The sequence below is a fragment of the Schistocerca gregaria genome, chromosome 11, assembly GCF_023897955.1.
Source record: "Schistocerca gregaria isolate iqSchGreg1 chromosome 11, iqSchGreg1.2, whole genome shotgun sequence".
In the NCBI taxonomy this organism is placed as follows: Eukaryota; Metazoa; Arthropoda; class Insecta; order Orthoptera; family Acrididae; genus Schistocerca; species Schistocerca gregaria.
In genome coordinates this window covers 52,684,253-52,708,359 of record NC_064930.1, presented here as the reverse complement: position 1 = coordinate 52,708,359, position 24,107 = coordinate 52,684,253, and the positions used below count along the sequence as shown (strand labels likewise).

The 24,107-nt window shown below is 44.0% G+C and overlaps 1 protein-coding gene across 1 annotated transcript in view; it reads left to right on the top strand.

Moving 5' to 3' along the window:
* LOC126295389 (glycine--tRNA ligase) overlaps window positions 1-24,107 on the top strand; it is a 150,565-nt gene that overhangs the window by 93,809 nt on the left and 32,649 nt on the right. Inside the window, exons 9-11 of the mRNA XM_049987870.1 lie at window positions 718-844; window positions 9,635-9,761; window positions 22,138-22,430. Coding sequence (XP_049843827.1) covers window positions 718-844; window positions 9,635-9,761; window positions 22,138-22,430 — 547 coding nt within the window. The remainder of the gene's footprint in view (window positions 1-717; window positions 845-9,634; window positions 9,762-22,137; window positions 22,431-24,107) is intronic.

Sequence of the window (24,107 nt, the reverse complement as noted above, 5' to 3'; positions counted from 1 at the left end):
AGTTGTCAGGTGTGGTGATACTCTTTCGGCCACATGTGAGACTCCGTAGCGAAGTATACGTGACTTTGCCAAAAGAATGGTAGTATGACACTTGCCGAAACATCGCGAGACCCGAGAAACCTTCATCAATCCACAGGAAAGAGTTTCACAGCAGTGGCACAGTAATGCAGTTTTGGGACAGTAAGGGACCGTAATAAAGGTACCAGTTGTCGCCCAGAGTACCCACTGCTCGTATCTCCGGTGCCCACTATCTGACTTTTATATAGGAATAACGGATAACCAAAACACCGGAAACTACAAACACACCCATAAGATTTTGATAGAAACACGACTCACAACAGCATAAATATCTTCGAGTAAACAACTAGCCGTCGAACTTGAATTTCTACTAATGTCGAAATAATAAAAGAAGTATTGTAATGTATGTGCAACATCAAATTGCCAATCAACTTTAAAATGTTAATGAAAAAATATATTGCATCCAACAACTACGTACAGCAGTAATAGTTTACTCGAGGTTTACGTATGTCCTGTACAGAAAAACTTTTATAAATTGTCTAGATTATACGTAGATATCTTTCTTTGCAGATGTACTGATGAAGGCAATAAAGCCAAAATAAGCTTATATATTGTTTAAGCATAACAGACAGCAATCATAAGAAAATAAATATGTAAACAAGAAACTATTTGGAGAGTAATGCGAGATGTTACTGGCAGGGCTGGATCGAGTGCGTGGGCTGCGCAGACCGCTCCGCCTTCGACCTGACACAGCACTCGAAGGCGACGGGGGTGCGGTTAGTTGCCGAGAAGAAGCTGCCGCAGCCGGTCACGGTGGACGTTGCAGGTGGGTGCTCGCCATCCTCGTGAATGCCTAATCCTGTGTCTGCTGGTGTTGGTCAGACACGTTTACTTCCGGCTTACTGTAAACCTTTCTAGTTGGCCCGAATGTCACTCATTTCAGGTGCCATACTTACCTGATTATAACGGGAGGCTTTTTTCTTAATTTGTCAGTGAAAAAATACAGGGTCGTCTTGTATTTGCAGTTTAAACTATGGCTGCTGAGATTGAAATTCTTACATTATTTAATAGAGTACATTGTCTTACATTTACAGATGAAGCTTCGGTTATCGGGGCCACGTGCAGATTTATTTTGAATAATTCAGAAAGGCTGTACGATACTCGTGTTCGAACAGGTTCGAGATATGCCAATATGCCGAAGCACTCCGTACACTATTGAGCTTGCTCGAGCAGTCATGTGAAGATATTGTGAGGGATACACGAGAATCTGTGAAATAGCCACTACAACCTATAAATTGGTCTGCTTAAAATTTGATAATTTTTGTGAAAGTCGGCAGTACATAGAATTTAATGCTGTCATTTTACAGACTGTTGTTGTATTTGAACAAATTTGCAGTAAAAGTTCTAATATGTGTACGGTTACTGTGTACAGACGTTAATGCTGCTTTTTAAGTAGAGGCAACATTCAGAAAACATCACTCGATTCTGAACCCAGATCAATGTTTTATTTGATTATGAGAGACAGTCATGATTTGCTAAGTGGGTTGCAAATGAGAAATTCAATCACTGTTTATGATCTAGAATATGCAGTAAAAACCTTTTAATGACTTTTAGAATGTGATGGTGTCATTTAGGCGAAACAAGAAGGAAAATTAATCCAAAATGATATGTCTAACAAATGAAATAATTCATATGAAACTGACTATAATTACGAGAAAAAATTACAGTGCCAAGATCCGCCGTGGAAACAGTACCGGCGAATGTCTCTAGATTGTGGTACAAGTGAAAATCTGAGGATTGGACTGAATTGCAATTGTGATATTTTATTTGTGTATTAGTTGCTGTTGTTACATATGACTTGCACCGTAGAAGATATTACAGTCTCTGCTCAATAACAGCACAACAGAAGTGTGGGAGAGGTAACGGTGAGGGCGGCGTGGCTGACAACCGAATGAGTACGGGGAGTGGAGCAGTGAGTGGGCTGCAAATTATGTCCCGTCACCTACCGTGGGAATCTAAACCGCATACTTTGGCTCCCTAGGAATGTCTGGAGTTTGCCTCAATCTGTACATAGTTGGAATTGAATTGTCCTCAAACTTTGATAATATGATAGTATTCGTTTCTGCAGGAGGTGGTAAAAGTCTACATAGTTACCAGTGGCGTACCTATGTTTTGTGCTGCAACATTGTTGATGCTCACTGTAAGATACAACAGGGTTGAAAGGGGCTGTGCTAGCTGCTACTTCTCAACAGCCAGTGAGAGAGTGGTGGGCAGACAATATGTTTGGAAGCAAGTGACATCGTAACATAAGTGAAATAAAAGATTTATTTGGATAAAAAAACAGCTTTGCACTCAGCTCCCACAATAACTGCAACATCAGAAATTGCAACATATTCGGAAGAAATGTGAAAATGAAGATACAAATTTCGCAGCTCTGCAATCAAGATGATGATGATGAAGATGATTAAAAATAGTAACACCGCAGACTACAATGTTAGTAAGTAGAAAATGGTCTGAAAATTAATGTAAACTATTTCTTTTCATTTATTTTAGTTTTTCTGGTTTTACAAAAATTTAGACAAGTAAATGGCATAAATTTAGAATACGTACAATGTTAACTTTCTAGGCAGATATTTTATGTCAGTAAAACAGTTTGTAATTTTGATTAGTCAGAAAATGTTACAAATAAATTTTGCTCAAGAAGCCGGATGGGAAAAAAAGGATGTAGTCTTATATTCAGGATCAGGTTATACATGCGGTATAACAGCCTCATCTCGGTGATCAATAAGAGTGCGTGTTATCGTGTTCCCCTGGCTGTGATGCTTTCTCTCACAATACATTGCTGTGATAAACCTACAGGGTGTGAGACTGTTTGTGGGAATGCAGACATCGAATTTTATATATATTATTCTTTTATTACAGGTTCTATTAGGAAATGCATTTCTTAGTAAGATCCAGAGACAGTGCCTTACGACAGCTGGTCTTAAGTTGTTACTTATACAATTTATATAGCATTAAACAGTGATACACTTTACACTTGGCACACGAGATATTTTTGGGCTTCAGAAATTTATAAAATTAATTTTTCATGTTCCGTAGTATAGTATAAAACTTTTTTCTTTTAAAAAAAATTTTCAGTACTCGAATCTTCGTCGGATACTTTCAGAAAATGTAGGCAACTAGTTCAGACGTGTACTCTTTTGTTTTCTGACTTTGTAAAAATATCGTTACTTAAATGTTTTCACTTTTACACTACTGAAACCAAACTACATGGTAAGATATTGAATTCTTCATAAGTTGTACCTTCTTCACATTTAAAAAAGTGGGGAATTAAAAGACATTATAGATGTTTTGCGGTCTCTCACCCTAGTTAAATCGAATGACAACCAACTTTCCAAAGGCGCGATAAGATTTGGAGCTCACTGTTAAAAGATATGTACAAGCAATTTTCACTGTTCTTTTCTGCATTTTACGACCACAGTGTTTAAAATAATGATCACAGTGAATGAGAAAAAATTTGTGGTTTCTTATTGCGGTCACTGACCACCAATTAAAGGTGCCGCTCTGACGAGTGCATTGATGGCCCACTTCCGAAAAGTATATGAAGCTGTGTTTGTTCATTACTAGCTTGTTCAACTTGAAACAGAATTTTATCGGATATGTTTTTATAAAATATGTTTTATTCCCTACATAACTTGGCCACCAAAGACAGCTGTGTGATAAGAAAATCTGTTGTAACACAGCATAAATATCAAGATGTAAATATCACTATCAAACATTCAGATGACTTTGAACATACTGGATTCTGTTGGTGTGATTTGTTGGGAAACATAACAACATACATTAATTACTCACAGGCATGATCCACTCAAAGAACCTGCTAAATTTTTTTCCCTTGTTTCTTCGCTCGCACGTTCAGTTGAATAGAGCAGTGTTGTGAAGTGAGACTATTACTATTTTGATAACTTTTTGCAAACCTTGTTTTTTTGCGTTGTTTCAAGCAACTTGTGCAACTTTCAGTTTAGCCTGCATTATTTGCTGTAAATAAAAATGCGTATGTTCGAATTGATTGACCCTAATGCAACACATTCATGATTCACTTAGTCTGACAGACAGAGAAATTTTAGTATTTTTTTTTATGGGAATGTCACAAAGAAAGTTGTTGATTCTCCTATCTGCATTAGGTCCTTCAAAATTCAATGCTCCAATTCAAAATTTTTTGTCTTGTGGTATCCCTTCCTTTTCTTGTAGTATTCCTTCATTGCTTCTATTTCCTTTCTTCAGACTATTTTGTGCCTGTTTCCTTTTCGTCTATTCATTGGAAACTTTTGTTTTTAAAACTGACCTCATAAACATTTCTCTTTCCCTTACTCATTCTTTTTTATAGTTGTTCTTTTCCGAGCCTTCGCTGACATTTTTGACCTGGAGGTTGTGAATTTTTTCCCCCTCAAAGATATTTGAAGATCCTTTTAGTTCACTGTCATCCAGTCTGTAAATAGCTGAATGAAGAGTAATCTCTCTTTTTCTTATTGTTCCTAATCTCCCTTGAAAAATTTCATTATTACTTCTTAATTACCAAAATTCTGAAGTTGTTAAATGTAAGAGTATTACCCTTATACTTCTTCCTTCTCTTACATGTAATTTCTTGAGCTCACAATTCAGTACCAAGCACTTGCAGACATCTACAGCATCCATCCAAAAATTTCCAACACAGACTTTGTTTCTGGCATATAAGTAATATAAATGTGATAACTATGGTAGCAGCTTGAAATAACAACTGTAAACAACAGATATGCATCTGACCAGTCGATTGTGGAGAGGCAGTATTAAGTAGTGAACCGGGGGCTGTATTATCTCAGTGTTGTCGCATCACAAACTGCAACAGACCAATAGTCCTAAATCGAATGTCTGAGCCATTCTCTAGAATGTTTTGAAGAGGAGAAAAGTGTGTGCAAAGTTTCTCCAGCACATTTCGACTCCTGAACAAAAATGATGCCTGCAATTCAATAGAAATGAAAAATGCAGACAAGTCTATTCTAGAAAAAAATCTTCAGGTGATGAGACTTAGTGTTATTGAAGAACCTACCACAAAATGACAGTGTGCAGACATTCACACAAAGGGTTAATGCATTGATGACATAAGACATTTCCGCCAGTGTGGTACAGAAAGTTCCAAAGAAGTGTATGAATGCTCCTTGTGTTGATAAAAGCTCTCGGTTTGTTGTACTCGTGTGGGGAGACTACAGAATAGCTCAAGATGGAGCTGAAAAGGAGTGGAAACAAGCCACCATCTTGTCGGATACCTGCATTAGCTTAGAATACTTGAGGTACCTCGTATTTAAATTTTAGCATTGAGATTGTGTCTGTAGAGGTTTCATAGATTATGTTTGTCAATTTGGATTTAGCTCCAGATACTGGTCGATTATAATAAAACGTTCCGGCTGCTGCAGTCTGGGCCTAATACAGCGCAGGATGCTGAAATGTCGTGTGTGTGTTCATTAATCGGTTTGCTTCTGGAGTATGCTCTCTGCCAACAGGTGAAAGTGTAGCACTGTAAGCAGTCAGAATATGAAATATTCCTTATTTTGATGTCAGTTTGCTGTTTGTTGCTCAGCACTGCGCGTCGATTGTTTTTGTAAATTGATTGCCGGTATAAAGGTTTAAGAAGGCTGAAGTTTTCCATACGAAATGCAGTGGCTGTCGAGAAGAAACACTGCGTGCTGCACTGCATCGGAGGAACATTGGCGACAGAAAGAGCTGTAAAGAGACCTGCGTCAATAAATGGACCAAAGGATAGTATCGAGAACTTTCGAGAAACAGGTGAATTAAATGGTTGAGCAGGGAGAGAGCGGTAGCCCGTTCTCACGGCAGTTGTCGACGGAGCTGCTGCTGTCGTAGCCAACCGTACAGCACGTGCCTCAAATTCTGCCTAGCTGCATCAGGGGTATTCTCTCTCCCCTGGTCGACAGTTCAAAAATATTGCTGTGTATTTGACGCAGGTATCCTGTTAATATTCAGAATATCCACTGAGCCTCGAGATGGCTGCAGTGCCGTGACTTTGCCCTCGTGTTTTTTTAACACACACGGAAATGGGTGACGTGTGCTCTTCTGCACGGTGCCTGAATGCACAGAACTGTCACATATGAGACACTGCTCTGCCACGTATTGTGCAGGAACCTCCACTCAGCGTACGTGACTGTGCAGTGTGGCTTCACAAGCTCGTTCATTCTCGGTCCAGTTTTCTTTGAGGAGATGACACCTCGAGAGCACGTCAGGTGTACGGTGACACCTGCACGTTACGAGGATCTCCTCGTGTAACACACGATTCCAGCTGTTCGAGAACGCAACTGTGTCACACCACTATTTTTATGGGAGATGGGATGGCCCCACGTCAGTTGCCAGCAGAAAGGTTTGCTTTGAGAAACATTGGCTAATGACTGCATCTTCCCTAGGCAATTTCAATATGTGCAGCCTTCCAGATCCTCTGACTACTAGTTGTGGAATATGTGAAAGTTGTCAGTCAGGGCCGTATCCGGACTCTTCCTGATCTAAAAGATAGCACATTGCTCCGATTACACCAGAAATGCTGCGAGCAACAGTAGATGGTGCAGTGTTACAGATGCAGTGTGTTGCTGAGTCGGGAGAGCGTACGAACACGTGATGTAACTTGTGTCTGTACCCTAACGAGTGAGCCAGAGCCACTATTGCCGTCATCTGTTTGAATGTTCCTCCCCTGCCTTTGCACCCACACCACATTCGGACTGCTTACAGTGCCATATTTCACCCGATATCAGAATGTGGAACCTTTTTTTTTCTTTCTTTGTTTCTTTTCTCCCCCCCCCCCCTTTCCCGCGTACTCCACGACTGCACCAATTAATGGATGTACCTAAGATGTTTCGGCATCCTGCAATGTATACAGCCCACCCTGCAGCACTCGAAATGCTGTTACTTTAATTATAACCATCCAGTATGCGTATGTAGGATTTCTCCATACACAGAGTTGTCATTTTATTTTTTTCAGTATTTTACTAGAGCGCAGTACAGCTTTTGGCATGCAATTGCCATTTTCCAGTGCCTGTAGGTTGTCAGTTAACAAAATCAGTCGACTGCGACACGTATCCTTTCTTCCCGACCCCCGTAAATGATGGTCACACAAATTGTCCACTGGGCCTCCACTTACATACAGTAGTGGATACAACTTTTCTGTAGGCCAATTGCAGGACGAAATAGGCCTCCAAATCGAGCTGTTGCCACCGCACAGAGACACTACTGTTCACAGTTAGAATGTGAACCTGTCGCAGTCGGTCAGTAATTGGGCTACAATTTCTGACAGGATTTGTGACAAAATATAAAACTGCCTCTTCGAGAAAACAGTCTTGGTGTCAAAAAAATCTGTTTAACTCATTCAGGAATGAGTAACGAAACTGTACCGTACGATGAGTCGATTTCAAAAAGTGACTTACACGTGACGTCCCACATTGAGGCTGGTGTGCGGTGAGAACGGTGCTCGTTAGAGGATAGTACGTGCTCTGGGTTTCCTGCAGACACAGTTCAGTTGCAGGTGCTTCACAGTGTGCGAGTGGAAAGGCATGGCAACTGGAAATGTATGCCACCATCTGAGGATGTGGGGTGGCACGATTCTTCTGGGCAGAGCATCTAAATTGCGTACAGATTCACCAACTCTCTGTGTCAGCATATAAGCCGTACAAAATGTCGTGTCCGGCCGTGGTGAAACGGTGCTGTCAGTGTGACCGAGGCCTCGGACGAGTGGGTGAAGGGCGACCACAGACGTCGACTGCAGATAACTGTGTTCAGAAATAGAAGGGACCGTTTTGCAGCACTCGCAGACTTTCTGACGGCCGTTCTCCGACAGTTCCGTGACAGAGGAGTGGATTTGTGTTGTCAGTAGAACATTCGGACTCTTATTTACAGTTGACTTGTCAACTTTGTTGAAAAATACACACATCAAAAAAAGTTTTACATCACTCCGGTTCCCAGAACTCCTGAAGATAGATGTTGACTATCGGTATTGTATCACAGACACAGTCCCTTTGACTGTTCAGAGATGTCACTAAACCCACCCAAAGATGTAAACAACCGTGCACGAGCAGCACCTATTAGACAGAAGGGGTGCAACAGCCTATCAGTTCCAGTCATTCCACCAGAAAGGAGGTACGTGGCTCATATTGTTTGTACCTCCACTGTGTATACACAGTCAGTACAGCAGTTCCATCCCGTGTACATTGTTACTTTATGCCAGGCAGGGCTCTCAACAAGGGAAGTGTCCAGGAGTCTTGGAGTGAATCAAAGAGACGTCGTTTGGACACGGAGGAGATACAGAAAGACAGGTGCTGTCGATTACATGCGTTGCTCAGGCCGCCCGACAGCTGATACTGCAGTGGATTTCCGCTGCCTGCGGATTATGGCTCGGAGGAACCCTGATGGCAGTGCCAACCGTGTTGAATAATGCTTTTTGTGCAGCCACAGGGCTCTGTGTTAAGACTCAAACTGTGCCCAATAGGCTGCACGATGCACAACTTCACTCCAAATGTCTGTGGCGAGAACTGTTTTTGCAACCGTCACACCGTGCAGCACTGTACATATTGGCCCGACAACATGTCGGAAAGACCGCTAAGGGTTGGCATTACATTTTCTTCACTGACGAGTGTCGCATATGCGTACAACCTGAAAGTGGAGACTTGTGTGGAGGGAATCCGGCCAGGCTGAACGTCTTGGACACACTGTCCAGTGAATGCAGTTAGGTGGGGGTTTCCTGCTCTTTTGCAGTGGCGTGTGCCACCGGTGGTCACGGAAGGCGCCGTAATGGCTGTACGATACGTAAATGCCATCCTCTGATAGTGCAGCCATATCAGCAGCATATTGGCGAGGCATTCGTCTTCGTGGACAACAATTCGTGCCCCTATCGTGCACATCTTGTGACTTACTACCTGCAGGATAACGACGTCACTCGACTGGAGTGGCCAGCGTGTTCTCCAGACACAAACTCTATCAAACATACCTGGGATACAATGAAAAAGGCTGTTTATGGATGACGTGACCCACCAACTAGTCTGAGAGATCTATGCCAAATCACTGTTGAGGAGTGGGACAATCTGGACCGGCAGTGCTTAGATGGACTTGAGGATAGTATGCCATGATGAATACAGGCATGTGTCAAAGCGATAGGACGTGCTACTGGGTATAGAGGTACCAGTGTGCACAGCAATCTGGACCACCACCTCTGACTCGCTGTATGGTGGTAAAACATGCAATGTGTGGTTTTCATGAGCAGTACAAAGAGCGGAAATGATGATTATGATGATCTCTCTTCAAATTTTCTGTAGAGGTTCAGGAACTCTCAGAACCGAGGTGATGCAAAACTTTTTTTGATGTGTGTGGTTGTCATATGACTCTCTCTCTCTCTCTCTCTCTCTGTGTGTGTGTGTGTGTGTGTGTGTGTGTGTGTGTGTGTGTGTGTGTGTTGTACTTTGAAGAGTAGTACAGCATTCAGTGAAAGGTACTTGCCCTGCCACAATAATTTATAGCTCACGTTTTGAAGTCCACTCGTAATTCTTCTGTGATGGGCCTGCACTGAATGTTTGGTTTGTGTTTACAGAGCCTGTACCCAACAAGGGGGCCATCGGCAAGGCCTTCAAGAAGGAAGCGAAGGTGGTGAACGACCTGCTGGCAGCTATGGACTCCGAGAGTGTCAATCGGCTGGCAGAGGAACTCGAGAGTAAAGGGTGAGTGTCGGTCGGCGTCCTGTCCCAAAACTGTAGCGGACCCATAGACTGTCCTGTGCCTTGCAGTGTAAGCTCCAATTTTGCCTGCAGTTCTTCAGTATAACTCGTTAAGGTTTTCCATTTACTGTCCTAAATAACAAAAAGTTTCGTATACGTGTGCCGACACCTGCGGGATGTCTGGGAAGATTCAGTATCCTTCTTCGTACTACTGAGGCAATAATTACAGTACAGTCATGTTTTCACTTTCCCGCAGTTAATGTTTTGCCACAATCTGAGACATTTTTTATCACTCTGCAAGTTTTCTATGTTCACAATGTTTGTGATAACGTAATTTCATTGCAGTTTACGCAGTAGGAAACAGTATCGATGGAGGAAAAACTTACGTAAATTGAGAAAAAAAAAATGATGTCGGCACAGTGTTGCCCTTTGAGTAGTGTTTATGAACATTATGTGACAAAATTTTTTTACACGAGGGCACTCTACTCCGCAAATCTGAATCTGTTAAATTTGTGCTCTGTCTTCTGCCCCTGCCGAGCTCAGCTCGCCACAGTGGCAGATAGGGGTAACCGTATTCATTCGAACGGAGGTATCGTGACAGCTGGCGACTGTTTTGGAACTCTCTCTGTTGTGTGTGCACAGATTGGTGATTGTTGTGACATTTGTGTTACTCGAACACACATTTTGCGTTTAATTATGTGGCCTCTTGTAGTGCCTGTTGTCACCTTTGCTCTTTCCATGTTGCTCAAATGGTTTTGGTTTAGATAAAGGAACACTGCACTAGTTACAAGTTTTTTTCGTGCTTAATGAGGCATGTTTTGAGAATTTATTCTCAATTGTCAAGTTCAAATATTTTTATGTAAATGTTTCACACACAAACAATGAGAGTGAGGATTTGCATGTGTGTGGTTTACTGAATAATGGAGGCGGCACCGTACCTTACGACCTCAAAATGACGACTACAGCACACTGCAAAAGAGGCAGAATAACATGTGTGTAAACTTCAAACAAAATACTCACGTAAATATTTTCCCCTGACTGTGAGAATAAATTCTCGAAACGTGTCATCCTAAGCGTGAAAGAATACGTAACTGGTACAGTGTTTCATTATTTAAATAGGGAATGGCACAATTCCAAGCTTTCCAAAAACATAGACAGTAGAAATTTTTTCAACCATTTCTACTTCCCAGGCAGTTACCAGTTCAAGTTACATTAGCGGCTGAACTTAGCACAAAATTAAGATAAACTTCATTAGGTAGTAAACCAGCTCCTGACAAATATTTTGGTGTGTATTATATACATATACCACACACAAGCTGCTCTGAAACTGATGAAAAATGTCGGTGTCAGTATTGCATCGCCCATTTCAGTTGCAAAGCCGCTACTGATAACAGTGGACCCAGTAGTGATTAATGATGTGTGTGTGTGCACAGAAATGCGCAGACAAGATGAACAGCAACAGAGATAACAAATGCCCTTAGTTGTCACTTTGGCGCGGCCCTGGCTCATAAAATGGCCCTACACGGTTGGTCAAAGCTTGCTTTCTGTTTCAGACAGTATTAGACAGGCTGAGTAGTGAATGTAAGAGAATGTGAGAGCAAATATGTATTGAGTTTGCTAAGTAGTCTCCAGTGAAATACATTGGCAGAAAAGCAACTGAACTGAAAAGTAGCACTGTCAGGAATCCATGACCACTTAAAAGAAAAATGATTTGAAATTTAAAAGATCTATACCGATGTTTGTAAATTAATTATCTCACAACAAAACAGACCAGCAAGCTGTAGCCTGCTGTGCTTTCTTGGCACAGTTTCCGAATACCGTATCTGGCTTGACAGTATTACTCTCTGACAAATGCGTGGTACATTGCAGTTTGCCCAGGAAGAATTTGGTTTTCTAGCCTAAGGAAAATCCCTGGTGTATGAAAGCATCTACATCTACATGATTACTCTGCTATTCACAATAAAGTTCCCGGCAAAGGGTTCAATGAACCACCTTCGAGCTCTCTCTGTGCCATTCCATTCTCAAACAGTGCGCGGGAGAAATGAGCACTTAAATTTTTCTGTGCAAGCTCTAATTTCTCTCATTTTATCATGATGATCATTTCTTCCTATGTAGGTGGGTGCCAACAGAAAGTTTCTGCAATCGGAGGAGAAAACTGGCGATTGATATTTAGTGAGAAGATCGCGTGCAACGAAAAATGCCTTTGTGTTAATGATCGGCACCCCAGTTCATGTATCGTGTCTGTGGCACTGTCTGCCCTATTTCGCGATAATACTAAACGAGCTGCCCTTCTTTGAACTTTTTCGGTGTCATCAGTCAGTCCCACCTGATGCGGATCCCACACTGCACAGCAGTACTCCAGAATAGGGTGGACAAGCGTGGTGTAAGCAGTCTCTTTAGTAGACCTGTTGCTCCTTCCGAGTGTTCTGCCCATGAATAGCAGTCTTTGGTTTGCTCTACCCACAACGTTATCTGTGTGATCGTTCCAATTTAGGTTATTTGTAATTGCAATCCCTAAATATTTAGTTGAATTTACAGCCCTCAGATTTGAGATATCTAAATAATTTTTCCAGTTATTTTGGTCATCTGATGACTTTACAAGATTGTAAATGACAGCATCATCTGCAAACAATTTGAGACGGGTACTCAGATTGTCTCCTGTGTCATTAAAATGGATCGGGAACAATAGTGGATCTATAACACTTCCTTGGAGAACGCAGGATATTACTTCTCTTTAACTCGATGACTTTCCGTCTATTACTACGAACTGTAACCTTTCTGACAGGAAATCACAAACCCAGTCGCACAACTGAGGCGATACTGTGTAGGCGTGCAGTTTGGTTAGAAGACGCTTGTGAGGAATGGCATCGAAAGGCTTCTGAAAATCTAAAAATGTGGAATCAGTTTGACCTCTGCTGGTGATAGCACTCATTACTGAGTGAGTATAAAGACCTAGTTGTGTTTCACATGAACAAGAAAGCACTGGAAAGGAAAGAAGATTAGAATTTAACGTACTGTCGACAGCAGCACTAGCTTGGATTATGAAAGTATGGTGAAAAATGTCAGCCATGCTCTTTTTGAAGGAACCGACAAAGCATTCGGCTGGAGTGATTTAGAAAAATCGTGGAAAAAATGATCTGAATGGCTAGATGTCGTGAGAGTTCAAGTTTTTAAATTACGTCGTTGCCAGTCTTTAGCTCAAAGCAGTCTGTGAACCCCCAACTCATTGATAAACTCTTCCTAAATGTAAAACCAGAACTCAGCAACTACGATTTGTATGAAGGCTGTTATTACATCTTTGATTACAAACTCAATCAGAAGTTAGTTGGTTAGGTGCATCTCCTTTGCACTAACACCAAACTCTGAAAGTACATACATCAGTATTTGCTATAAATTATTAATCTTCTGGTCATCGCTATCCCACGATGTCACATTTCGTGCAGAAGAGTCCTTGCCATCACTGAGCACTCCACACGTCACCACACACATCTTCGATTTAGTATTTCTAGGACGGCACAAAACTCGTGTGGAACACCCTAGGAAACTAACAAATGACATGAAACAAGACCCATTCCTTACCAAATCTCCCCAAGAAGTGTTTAAACTTTTAATGTGTGTACAATTTTTGTAGATGAACATACGAACAGATCTGGTAATAGAGCTTGTTCATTTATATTCAAAATTGGCATGAGATTCCTCCTCTCATTAAAAAATTCATTTTAAAAAACCCAGCGACAAGACACCTGGGAAATCTCATACCCTGACAATGTGGATTTGAACTGTCATCCTCCAGAATGTGTTTCCAGTGTGCTGACCACTGCTCCACCTCGCTTACTGGAAGAGATGGAAAGGTACCTGTCTCGTGTTAGTACAACGGCCGAGATGTCACGATACGTGTTCGTGCCGTAATTGTTTCAAATGTAATGTGAAAGGTGTTTATTATGTGGGCGTGTTGCAACAACGGGTAGTAGGTCGGCCGAAAGACGAGGGAATCGCGGATCACGTGCGGTTACAGCAGAAACGATTGCCGGTACACTGTACTATTCGGGTGTGTGAGCGTGCAGGTGAACTATTTTGAGACTGCCAAATTGTGTGCGGTTCGGCAACATCTCTAGCTGCAGTGCAATGACTGACGCCAAAAGCAGACCTTACAATGCACACCTGCATTACGAGAAACAATAGAGTTCCGTGTGGTACGACACAAGTCTATAAGACCGATAGAGGATTGCGCAAAAGCTCGGAGTAAGTCTTTCGAAGTGAACGTGCAGAGATAACTCTGCAAGATATTGAGGAGGACGTAAAAATGATAGATCTCTGTCCGAGTTGTATACGACTGCTCTTTATGCAGTTATTATACACTACCTGACAAAAAAAGTGAAGCACCGACGAGGGGAGGATGAAACGAAACGAAACAAAACTTTATGGGTCAAGAAGGTGTACGACGCTATCGCGACGATTGCAGTGTACAGTCGAGTTTACGAAGAAGTTGGCAGTACGAGCCTACGTATCGCTGTGACGACGTAACCCCTGTGGCCGGTACACGCGAACAGAAGGGTGTCTTAAAGCCGCCACGTCCTCTCCCAAGACGAACCGGCCCGCGGCTGTCGTAACCGGTCCTCGAGATCGTCGACACTGGCGGTGGGACTGAGATGACGTACGAGCTGATCCCACACGTGTCGTAGCGAGGACAAACCTGGGGGTCTTACTAGCCACGGGAATACCTTCCCATCACAGAGGCAGCTTTCGGACGAGCAGTCTCCGGTCGAATGCCACTGCGGTACTGTCGCACGGAGGTGACAGGTGAGGGTGCCGGATACGGGTGACGTTCCACTGTGGTGACGGTGATCCCTCGGTCGGTACCGGCTCTGACCTGAAATTGTGCCCTGTGGCTCCCCACAGTGTGACACGAGGGATAACCCCACGGTTTGTCTCCAAAACATTCGAAGAATAGGACCTGTCTACAGTAGCCCTATTTGTATTGTCCGTACTGTTCAGTTCCGTAGGTTAGCCTCGGCAACGACACCATTTTTGAATCGGTAGCCGAAGTTGCTGTTCTGTACACTAGTGACGCTCTTTACTGCCAGGTCTGCCTGCCGATTTTTCGACTGCGGTACCGAGAGGAAGTGAGGCGTCGGTAAGGACGCTCGTTCGGCTCAGTGTATTTCGATTGTGGAGAGAATTTGTTATTGTTTCGCATCTACTGATTATGTTGTAACGAATCAGCAGGATGCATCTGAATGGAAAGTGAATTCGTAAATATTATTACGAACGCATTTCAACTGAGAATTGTGGAAGTGGACACAGTGCGCACAGTAGTGTTAAGGAAAAGGCGAGAGCGACGGAAGTGGCGAGCAGCTCGAGGAAATGTGGCACCGCGCAATTTGCCAACACAATCTGAGAGATGAGACAGACCCTTTCGAAGTGCCCGAGAGCAACTCTACTCCGAGCGTGCGCACGCGCTCTCACACACACACACACACACACACACACACACACACACACACACACACACACACAAAAGCAACAATACGTGAAGCCAGTGTCACTGGGATCTGAAGGTAATAACATCATCATTTTCTTCCATCATTTCCAGTGTCTCATATGACCACCAGTATTCACTGTGAATACACTTTTCAGTAATAGTAAAGGGAATAGCTTTTCTGGTAGCTGTCAGCTGGCCACTTTAGGTGGGGGGCACCGCAGCGCACCGTGCCGGGTGTGCGGTCGTCGCGTGAGCTTGCCCGCAGCTGTTGTCACTCGTCTTCGATGGTGAGAGGAGAGACGGTACAGGGCCTCAGGTGTAGCCGTACAGGCTCGCTACCGAACAACTCGGAGAACTGCACGGAGGCTCGGTCGCGATAACTGTACCGCTCGGTACACTCACTCACCTACCGAACCGGTCGGCAGAACGACCGAGCAGTACAGAATAGGGCCGCAGGTCTCTGCCGTACTCGTCGACAGTGGGCGTTGAGGATAGAATGGAACCGCCGTTCCTCACAGGACAGAGTGAGGTGCCGCAGCAGTCCACACTTCCAGATCACGGTGTCACTCCAAACTCAACTGTTTAAAGTTACATTGCTGACAGTAGCTGATGTGTGGGATGATAATTCTCTCGTCCGGCTACTGCCGGTGTCTGAGTGATAGTGCATTTTTCAGTGAGTCGGTTACTCGTTCTCAGACGGCAGATGGGAAAGTATTGAGATGTGCTCGGAGCACAATACGTCGGACGTGTTGGGCCGGAACCTCGACGGTGAGTACACCTGCTACTGAGTTCAGTGCAGACGGATGTCGAGCCGCTGTCGTGTCTGAAAACCCTAGAAATCTGTGTGTCACACAGTTCGGCCGGTCGGACTGACGGAGACCCTCACCGAGTCTCCTCCGATAACTTCTCGCTCCGGTATGTGGCACCTCTGTGTCCTTCACGGTGGTCACCTGACATTTGACCCAGTCCCTACTCGTGTTCCCTATCTAGCCTGCTGATGACACTAATGCATTTTGGTGGCTGTTCCACCTCTAATCGTCGTTCACACGTCCTCTGACGGTGTGTACAGAACGAATTTATGTTGACACCAGACCGTTTCTTCTGGATACTCGGGCAGTGTACGTAAATATTACCCGGTGCAGTTAACTGGTTACCTGACCGAGCAGCAGTGTCGTGTTTGTACTTGAGAAAATTATGAATTTCAGTAATAACCTATCTCACAGACAATGCAGTGGCCCAAGACTTTCTCGTAACAACGAGAGCAGCAGTATTTGCCTAGAGCTGTCAGTGCTGACAGACAAGCGACACTGCGTGAAATAACTGCAGAAATCAGTGTGGGACATACGATGAGCATATCTGTTAGGCGAGTGCAGCAAAATTTGACGTTACTGGAGTACGACAGCAGACGACTGGTGCAAGTGCCTTTGCCGACAGCACGACATCGCCTGCAGTGGCCTTGGCTTGTGACTTTACTGATTGGATGTTAGGTGATTGGAAATTCTTTCCCTTGTCAGATGAGTCCTGATTTCAGTTGGTAAGTGGTGCACACCCCACAAAGCCGTAGACTCAAGTTGTCAACAAGGCACTGTGCAAGCTGCTGGTGGCTCCGTAATGGTGTGGGCTGTGTTTGCTTGGAATGGACTGGTCCTCTCGTCCAACTGAACCAACAATCAACTGGAAATGGTTATGTTTGGCTACTTGGAAACCATTTTTAGCCATTCGAGGACTTCATATTCCCAAGCAATGATAGCATTTGTACGGATGACAATCCACCGTGTTAGTGGGATACGCAATTGGTTTTAAGAACATTCTGGACAGTTCGAGTGAACGATCTGGCCACAGAGATCGTGAAACCCGAGTCCCGTCGAGCATTTATGGGACACAATCAAGAGGTCAGTTCGTGTTCACAAGAAACCACAGTTGAGCTAAGATTGAAATTTCTAGCATTGTAAAGGTGCACTCTGGACTTCCTTTTCATTTTCAATTTTCTGAGCTTTAAATAATATTAAGTCGAGTAATGTCCTCTTCAGAATAGCTCATTGTTCTAACCATAGCGGAAATGTGATTTTTGTTGTCTTGTCGTTCATTATGTCACTGCATTGGGAACACGAGGATCTCACAAAGTTTCATGTCTTGCAACCTTTATTGCAGTGTCAACACAATGGAAAATCAAGGGTGGAATAATGACAATATCATGAAAAGAATAGATTGCTACTCAGCATATATGAGTTGTAGACAGGCACAACAGTAAGACTGTTACCGTATTTACTCAAATCTAAGCCGCACCTGAAAATGAGACTCGAAATCAAGGAAAAAAAAAAAAAATCCCAAATCTAAGCTGCACCAGAAATTTGAGACTCGAAACTCAAGGGGGGAGAGAAGTTTTAGACCGTCCCTCCAAATAGAAACAAAGTTTGTCCATTGTAACATGAGACACGATTGAGGTCGAATGGATGAAGATACAGCTACAGTAGTGTGGTTCGAGTCGTAAGCTTAACAGTTAAGATTTACAGAGCAGCCATTGCTATGTGCCAGGCGCTCCGTCCATATTTATACGGGTACCCTTCCTTTTCCACGTGCTTCGTCTGGTTTGAATCGATTGCTTATTTATCTTTGATCTGATAAGTGCCATTCCCTTTGTTATAGATATTTATGTCACTCTAAGGTGAAAATCCATTATTGTACTGTGTCGTGCATTGTTTGTCACATTCTGATAATGAGTGTTTACGACCTGTCGCCGCTCGCCGCATGGATTGCTCTTGTGCGCACTACCGCGACTTACAATTAAAAAAAAAAAAAAGGCAGAGAGAGAGAGAGAGAGAGAGAGAGAGAGAGAGAGAGAGAGAGAGAGAGAGAATTGTCTCATAACCGAAACAACGGCAAGAGACTGCTATTTGTTGTTACTTACACTGCTGCTTTCTTTGATAATGATCAACAAGAACCAAATAATAGACTGCGCATGATAGAATGTGTGTTGAACAAGAGTTTAGCGAAAATTTTTCTCCGTTTGAAAATGTTTGGAGGCACCTCTTTAGTACATTACATTCTGCACAGAAATTAGAGTCAACTAAGATTCATGCTTCATTTCTCACTGTATCACTATTCAGCATAAGAATAATACGAATATAAACATGACAGTATATGTCTATTCTTCCTCGTTTGCTGTTGTCTCACTCTAGTTTTGTAGTTTATTAGGCAGACAGGATTTAAATGAGATAGCAGCAAACATGAAAGAATACATAGCAGAATGAATGAGATTTTCCCTCTGCAGCGAAGTGTGCGCTGATACGAAACTTCCCAGCAGATTAAAACTGTGTGCCGGACCGAGACTCGAACTCGGGACCTTGGCCTTTCGTGGGCAAGTGCTCTACCAACAGAGCTACCCAAGCACGACTCACTCCCCGTCCTCACAGCTTTACTTCTGCCAGTATCTCATCTCCTACCTTCCAAACTTTACAGAAGCTCTCCCGTGAACCTTGCAAAGGTCCCGAGAACCTTGCAAAGGACCCGAGTTGAAGTCTCTGTCTGGCACACAGTTTTAATCTGTCAGGAAGTTACATGGCATAATGTTTACAGTTTTCTACCTTTTATTTTAATTTACTTACTGTCGCATAGGTTTTGGCAGCAGTATTTATCTTTGTGCCTGCAAAGCATGCCTGTGTAGTGCTACATATATTAGACGGCAGAAGTTCGTTGTGGCGGCACCTACCGACATTTTTCAGAACTTCCGCTTACTTTGCACTCGATTGTAAGCTGCACACGGTTTTTTGGATTACAAAAACTGGAAAAAAAAGTTTAGATTCGAGTCTGGGGCGGGGAGGGCAGGGGTAGGAATAGCAGGGTAGGGATGGGGGACAGTAAAGTTCTGCTTGTGGGAGCATAAAGGGAGGGGTAGAAAGAGAGTGAAGAGAGTGGGGCAGGTAGATGCAGTCGGGAGGTTAGACAGAAAAGGGGGGGGGGGTGTTAGTGGTAAAGGAAAGAGGTGGTTGCATTGGTGTAGAAGACTGTGTAGTGCTTGGATGGGAACAGGGAATGGGCTAACGAAGGTTGAAACCAGGAGGGTTATCACAATGTAGAAGTTGGCCATTTGTGCAGACAGATAGCTTGTCGGTTGTCATGCCCGTGTAGCTTAGTTTGTAGATCACAGGACTTGTTTTGCAAACCCCTTTGATGGGGACGTTATACTTGCGACTGGACTGGAGTGTGTGGTGGAAGGATGTGTAGGGCATGTTTTGCAATAGTCATACAAGGTGGAACCAAAATTTTCAGGACAGGTGTTGCCATCGGGAAAGTACGAGTAGTGGATCTTTGCATCGCTAGATGGTGAGAGCTGCGTATCTGACGAGTCACTGTGTGGAGAGACAGTCAGGTGGGAGGACACGTTCGTGTCGACATTGATATCCGTAATACTCTGTGTTTGGCGATTTTACGACGGATCCGCAAACGGAACAGTGCGTGTGTATCAAATTCTGTGCGAATCTCGGGAAAAGTGCTGTGGAGACTCTTTCAATGTTTCGACAAGTGGTGAGACAAAGTAACAATCGTCCCAGTGGAAAAGCCACGGTTCTCAGAGACCCAAATGAGTGTGGCAGGTGAAGAGCAAAGTGAAGAACGTGATTGTCATTGTCTTTGACACCGAGGGAATTGTGCACAAAGAATTGGTCCCACCCAACCAAATAGTGAATTCTGCATACTACTGTGACGTTCTGCGCTGGCTCTGTGAAAATGTGCGGTGCCGACGGCCCGAACTTTAGTGTCGAGGGAACTGGCTGCTGCGTCACGAAAATGTGCCCTGTCACATGTCCTTGCTGACCGGGACCTTTTTGGCAAAAAATATGGCAGTTGTACCCCACCCTCCATACTCGCCAGATTAGTCACCTTGCTATTTTGAGCTATTCCCAAAACTGAAACTCGAGTCGAAAGGCCGTCTGTTCGACACTCTAGAGAGGATTTGAGAAGCATTGCTGGCGGTGATAAACACCCTTATAGAACAGTACTTCCAGAAAATGTTTGCCCAGTGGCAGAAGTGCTGGGACTGGTGTGTATGTGTGGATGGGAACTACTACATCTACATCTACATTTATACTCCACAAGCCATCCAGCGGTGTGGAAAGCCTCCGTACACGCTCGAATCTCTCTAATTTTACATTCCTGATCTTGGGAGGTATAAGTAGGGGGAAGCAATATATTCAATACCTCATCCAGAAATGCACCCTCTCAAAACCCAGACAGCAAGCTACACTGTGATGCAGAGCGCGTCTCTTCCAGAGTCTGCCACTTGAGTTTGCGGAACATCTCCGTAATGCTATCACGCTTACCAAATAACCCTGTGACGAAATGCGCTTCTCTATCTCCTCTGTCAACCCGATCTGGTATGGATCCCACTGATGAGCAATACTCGAGTGTAGGTCCAACGAGTGTTTTGTAAGCCACCTCCTTTGTTGATGGACTACATTTTCTAAGGACTCTCCCAACGAATCTCAATCTGGCACCCGTCTTACCAACAATTAATTTTATATGAACATTCCACTTCAAATCGTTCCGCAAGCATACTCCCAGATATTTTACAGAAGTAACTGCTACCAGTGTTTGTTCCGCTATCATATAATTGTGCAATAAAGGATCCTTCTTTCTATGTATTCACAATACATTACATTTGTCTATGTTAAGGGTCAGTTGCCACTCTCTGCACTAAGTGCCTATCCGCTGCAGATCTTCCTGCATTTTGCTGCAACTTTCTAATCCTGCAACTTCTCTGTATACTCCGAGGGTGATGGTGACCATTAGTCCGAGGGTAAGGTTTTCGACATATGGCAGCACTGGTCCCGAAAATTGTGGATAGCACCTCGTATTAAGGGATAGGACCCACGAGGTGAGGGGCTGGAAGCAGGGATCGAGTAGTCTCTTTGTTGTGCCTGTTTGCAACTTGGCATCTCCTGCTGTCTATACTTTTCATAACATTGTCTTTATTGTAATGTGTTGTATCACCTCACTTGTAACCACTCCGTAGGATAAAAAAGATCTAGGGACCTACGGCCGACACGTGTCCCGAGGTGGGTATGCTCACTCGAAGGCGGAGATAAAGTATCTTTGACAGTGGCTCTGGCTTATTTCTGATAGACGTGGCTTTGGGTAACTGTTTTGTCACTGTCTTATCACTCACCACAGTGCTGGTATTTGTGGCATCCGTCTTATTCACAGGTGGTATACCTTTAGGAGAGAGTACTGTTGGCCTTCACGATACCGTCGTGTGGGCTATAGGGAATTCCCGCACTACGGTGGCCGTGAATTGTCGGCAGTAGTTCAGCCTTATTGTATGAGGAGGCGATAATAGCGACTGCCTCGTGGGGCCGGCCGTCCTCCCACAGCGCGTCACAGGCGAGGCGTATCCGCACTTCGTGCTGGTGACCGTGCCTTCCCTGCTCGGAGAAGTGCCTCTGGTTATACAAAGGATAATGCGGTTACTGTAGAGTGGTTCTCTGGCTCACTGCCCTCTGGAAAGTGGAGTTAAAACACTAGTAGGGGCAAAACATTCTCACATGCCCTGTGTGTGTTCTCGTGAATGCTTTCGATCGTCGGAAGCTGCCTTGTCAAAAATTTTGTATCTCCACCTTCAATTCAGTGTGCCTCCCTCGTAATGTATTTTTGACGGTATGCGTATATGATTTTTGCTGCTCCTTACCCTCTCAGGGATCATTTCTGGCAGTTTTTCACTGTTTAACAAAATCACCCTGTATATATACTTGGGTAGTGCAGGTAAATTTGTCATAATCGGAGGATACGGGGTCCAGATGTGCTGCCATCGCGACAATTGTTACGGAAGACAGGTTCGAGCGCGTCTGTCCTCCTTTGGTGTCACCACAGACACTCTACGGCAGAAATCTCTTCTCGTCGCAGAGAGTACGTGCTGCGCGGCGAGGGAGACGTGGAGTTCCGGCTGACGGCAGACATGCTGTCGGTACGGCGGGGGCAGAAGACGCTGCACGTGGAAGAGGTGACGCCCAGCGTGGTCGAGCCGTCATTCGGCGTGGGACGCATCATGTACGCCCTGTTCGAGCACAGCTTCCGCACGCGGCCCGGCGACGAGCAGCGGACGTACTTCTCGTTGCCGCCCGTCGTCGCCCCACTCAAATGCTCGGTGCTGCCGCTCAGTGGCAATGCAGAGTTCCAGCCGTTCGTGCAGCAGCTGTGTGAGTATCTCGCAACGGAGTATTGTGATGAGTGGAAAATCTGAGACAGAAGCTGTGTGAGCAGATGTGGACCGGAAGAAAATGAGAACGTTCACTTCCTCAGCGCGGGATGTTTCTTCCTCTTACCCGCTGTTAATAAATTGTGCGACATTTGAACGGAGCCCGTTCTTCTTTTTTTCAGGCCCTCGAGTTTCGATACAATTCGAAAAAAATTATTAGTTACACCACACACGTAATGTAGATTACTTACCTTTTAAAACACGCTGAATAGTAGACGGGTATATGGGAATGCAGAATTTCTCAATGAATTTCGATGTCAAAGTCTTCTCAGATTATTGGCCGAGTCGAGGTGTCATTCTGTGGCAATATTTTGACAAATTTCGTAATTGTCATCTTCAAGTGAAGTGCCAGGTTTGTGTCCAGTTTGTATGTTTATAGACACTGGACCGCAGGCTCCTCTGTCTCATCTGCAATGGCTATCACGGATAATGGTATTGGACGGGGGGGGGGGGGGGTGTATCTCCTGACGTGTTAGGGTCCTGGCGTTACGTCTCGGTGAAGGGGCCTGCATATTTTGTCCCCTGCCTTCGTTGATTTCATATCGGAACACTCTCGATACATTCTTTCTGACACTACATTTGGTGCAGAACTCAATTAGACACGGTAATCCCAGTTGAGAAGATCATCTTGGATCCGTATCTCTACTGCCTCATTGATGGTAGATACCCAGAACCCATTTGTCTGGTACAGAACCTCCCTATCTAACTTATGACCTTTGTTGAGGCGGTGCTCTGCCTCTTCACATTTATCCGTTTAGCTGAGACAAATGCTTCTCAATGTGTTCTAAGCGGCACTACAAGATATGCTGTTGTGTCTGGCCGGTATATTTCTTGTCACTTTGCAACTGACACTGTTCATTCCAGGTGTCTGTAGTCCTTTCTTCTTCTATCTTTTAGTGTTCAACCCTGAGGTTGGTTTGCAGCCGTGCGCCATTGTTCTCTTCTGTCTGCCTTCCTCTTCATTCCCACGCACATGTTACATCCGACGTCATTCACGATATGTCGCATGTATGATATCCTCGGTTGCTCCCGCCAATTCCTCCCTTCAATTGCTCCTTCTGCTATTGTTCCAACGATATTGTTGTGTCGTAGGATGTGCCCTACAAGTTTCTCTCTTCTTGTTTGGATGTACCTTCACAGAGATCTGAGCTCCTCTTCATACGTTACTTTGTCTCTCCAGCTGATCTTCTTCATCCTTCCATAACACCACATCTCTGGGGCCTCTAGCTGTCTTCTCTCTCCTCTTCCAATTGTCCAAGTTTCACATCCGTATAGGGTCACACTCCAAACTAAACATTTAATGATATGTTTCTTTATTTTCAGACTAATTTTGTTGTTGGTGAGTAAGTTCCTTCTCCGATTAATTGCAATTTTGGCCTTTTGTATTCTGCTTGCAATTTCTTTCCGGATTCTACCGTCCCTTGTGATTTTGCTTCCCAGGTAAGTAAATTTCTCTATCGCTTCCAGCTCCACTCTTCCAATTCTCATTCACAGAGGTTCTTATTCTGCTCCTGTACTGCATACCATCACTTCAGTCTTTTTCTTGTTTATTCTCATTCCATATTGATTGCATAGAATTTTTTCCACTGTTCTGAGGACTTCCTCTGGATCTTCTTTT